Source organism: Naegleria gruberi, assembly GCF_000004985.1.
Source record: "Naegleria gruberi genomic scaffold NAEGRscaffold_479, whole genome shotgun sequence".
NCBI classification, from domain to species: domain Eukaryota; phylum Heterolobosea; class Eutetramitea; order Acrasida; family Naegleriidae; genus Naegleria; species Naegleria gruberi.
This window is the reverse complement of record NW_003163003.1, coordinates 1-3,350: the sequence shown is the minus strand read 5'-3', so window position 1 is coordinate 3,350 and position 3,350 is coordinate 1. Positions and strand designations below refer to the sequence as shown.

General features: G+C 32.9%; 1 protein-coding gene across 1 annotated transcript; it reads right to left on the bottom strand.

The window, feature by feature from the left end:
* Positions 1 to 1,159: 1,159 nt before the first annotated feature.
* NAEGRDRAFT_54867 (uncharacterized protein) lies at positions 1,160 to 3,213 on the bottom strand (the record flags this gene model as incomplete). Its single annotated transcript, XM_002668227.1, has 2 exons — positions 1,160 to 2,065; positions 2,479 to 3,213. The coding sequence occupies 2 exons, from the start codon at positions 3,211 to 3,213 to the stop codon at positions 1,160 to 1,162; spliced, it is 1,641 nt and encodes a 546-aa protein (XP_002668273.1).
* Positions 3,214 to 3,350: the final 137 nt, after the last annotated feature.

Here is a 3,350-nt window from a genome sequence, read left to right as displayed (position 1 = left end):
CACTTCATCAACCTTAGTAAACATATCTCAATATCTAGACAGTCAATTCCACTGAAACTTGAAATATTACCTATCTAGATGATATAATGATGACTCTACAAAGTAACATGCATGTGAAATTGAATGTTGACACTTTTCATCTTGTTATATTTATAGAGATGGTATCCAACAGAGTCAGTTCACAATATTAAATATTGAAACTCATTCTGTATGGTATATTTGGTGTATAGAGTGGTTTTTTTATTGATTGTAATCAGTTTGAAATAATTTGATGAAATTGACACTGTCTAGTCACCATTACATAACAAATAGACCATAGTTTACATTCCATCTCAGTCATTTCAACGAGTTATTGATTAATTCAACCACCATTATGTTTCTCTTACATTGTAGTACAGTTTATATTTCAAGAGTGATTTCTGTGTAGATTATTATAATCGTAATACCTTGCAATACCAAACTCAATAGAAGAGTTAATTCTTCTCATTTTCAAATAGATTATTCAATATAGAACACATCTAGATAGTGTACATATCATAAAAGTCAAGCTACTATATATGGTCTTTGATTAAATTTAAAAATAGACTGCCGTTAATTACTGGAATATTAATTCAAAGCTTGATGATCAAGCTATAAGCTATTGATTGAAATCAAACCGATTATTGAATATTGATCATTGAATTGGTGAATAATCACTTGAATCATGCTACATATTTCAGATTGCATGCAAATCAACCTGATTCAATCTACAAAGGTTGGTAGTGGTTGGTGGTTGCACCACTTCGTGGCGAAACTACCCATCCACGATCAATCAACATTAGATTCACTTCCATTCAACTCAATTTGACCGTTATAATCAATAAATCAATGAAATGTTTCTTTATTAGCAATACCTGTTCAATCTAACGAGTAGATTCACGTCCCAAACATTTGACTTCTCAAAGTCCATATTTCAAAAGTTAGTTCTGACCTGACCTTTAAATATCTATCAATATAAGAAATGAAAACATCAAATTTACATCATTAATAGATGATAAGAAATATAATCAATGATATAAATCTTCACAAAGTAATCTCTTAAATAACCCAAATAAATCAACTCTGAATCCTAACCAAACCCAAAGAGGTGGATACAATTTCCAACACGTTTCATAGTATATTATACAAGCTCATTCTCTAGTGATTGTAATTGATCTACAACTTGTTCAATACTTGGTCTGAGTTTTGGATCTGCTTGCCAACACTCTTTAATCAATTGGCCCAATTTGAAAATTGTTGAAGTATTTCCTAGTTCTGACTTCATAAATTCGGTACACCAATCTGTACATTCGTTGATAGATTGGAATGGAATAGAAGGTCTATAATTATTTTCACAAATCATTTTGGTAAGCTGATAGGATGAGACTTGTTCAAGTGATTTCGTTTTCAATTTGTGGAATAATTCTGACGATTTAAAGAGGTAGGGATCTTTGATTTCGAATAATAATTGCCACATGATTATTGAGAAACTGTAAATATCAACTGCAGTAGCATAGGTAGGATCAACAGCATTAATATCAAACATTTCTGGACTCATGTAGAAATGTGTACCCAACTGATTAGTAAGTGCAGAAACAGTTGCTTGTGAAATGGATTTGCTCAATCCAAAATCACACAATTTACAATTTCCATTCGAATCCAATAGAATATTTTGTGGTTTTAGATCACGATGGATGATTTTTCTTGGTTTCAAGCTGTGTAAATATTCAATTCCATTAGCAATATTAAGAATCATTTTCAATTTTTGATCCAATGAGAGAGTTAATTGTTTAAACTCTAATTTGGCAATCACCTTCTCCATACTCTGATCCAAACATTCCATAATTATGTAACGTTTCGTTGGTGATGTAGAAACTCCGTAAAAATTGATAATATTAGGATGACGAAGTTTGCTTAATAGAATAGCCTCATTTTTGAAATCTTCTTCCGAAATGTTCAAGTTATTTAAATCAAATACTTTAACTGCCACGATCATTCCATTATATTTTGACATGAATACGCTTCCTATTCCACCTTCTCCCAGTCTCTGTATTAAAATTGTTAAATCATTGTTATATTCGAAAGTAAACTTACCTTGATTGGTTTATCCATTCCAATTTTATGGAGAGGAATAACAAAAGAGGAAGGATCATCATTAGTTGAATGAACATTACTAGAAGCAGAAGAAATAGACAATTCATATGCTTCAGTAGTTGATAGCAACCTCTCATCAAGAGAAAGCTCAGTTTCCAATATTTTTCTTTCTTTTCTATTCTTTCTATGAACAACTAATCCTAATATAATAGAAACCACAGCCAATACAGTCAATATCAATAGAACAATAGAAGCACTAATACCTAAGGCATATATTTGACTCATATCTGAACAATCTAAACCAGAATATAATGCATCACAGGTACATCTTCCATTTTCCACACATTTACCATGTCCATTACACACTTCAGTGTCATTCTCACTTTTTCCTGAACAAATTCTTAATTCACAACGCTCTCCAGTAAAATGTTGATTGCATGAGCATCTATCCTTATGAATACAAGTTCCTCTGAGACTACCTCCGCATGATTCTCCAACTATTTGTGAGAAGCAAATTGGATTCTCACACATGTTGCCATAAAATCCATCCTTGCATGTACACTGATTATTGATTCCACAAGTACCATTCATATAAGAACAAACGCTTGATTCATTTGCAGCAATTCCATAACATATTGGAATTTCACATTGACTTCCTGTGTAGAGTCCCTGAAGGCATGAGCAATTATCTGGCTCTACACATTTGCCTCTGCCTGAACAGGAAAATTGCCCAAGAGATCCAAAACAAATAGGAAGGCATTCAGTATTGTTATTCACAAGTTGATAACCCATATCACAAAGGGGCACCAGGTTGTAAATTGCATCCATAGTGGAGACGAGAATTGTATTTTGCTCGGTGACAACCATGTCTGTAATTACTGAACTTCCATATGAGTCTGCTATATTGACTATGGTTCGTAATTTCTCGCCATTTTCAGTATTCGAAATCATCTGAATTCGATAGTTGAGAGTGTCTCCAATCAGAATATTTCCATTGCTTAACCTAGACACTAATCTTGGAGTATTGAACTTGGCCTTCAGTGGATCTATCAGTAAATCATCTGAAGAAGCTGATTGATCTCCTGTTCCAGCTTTTGTCATTATTAATGATGTCAAAGTTGAGGCACCAGTTACTACTCTGATTCTATTATTACTTGAATCAGCAAAATAAATCAAATTGGAATCTACTCCTTGTGCTAATCCAGTTGGGGAAGCTAGCAAAGCAAGGTTGCAACATA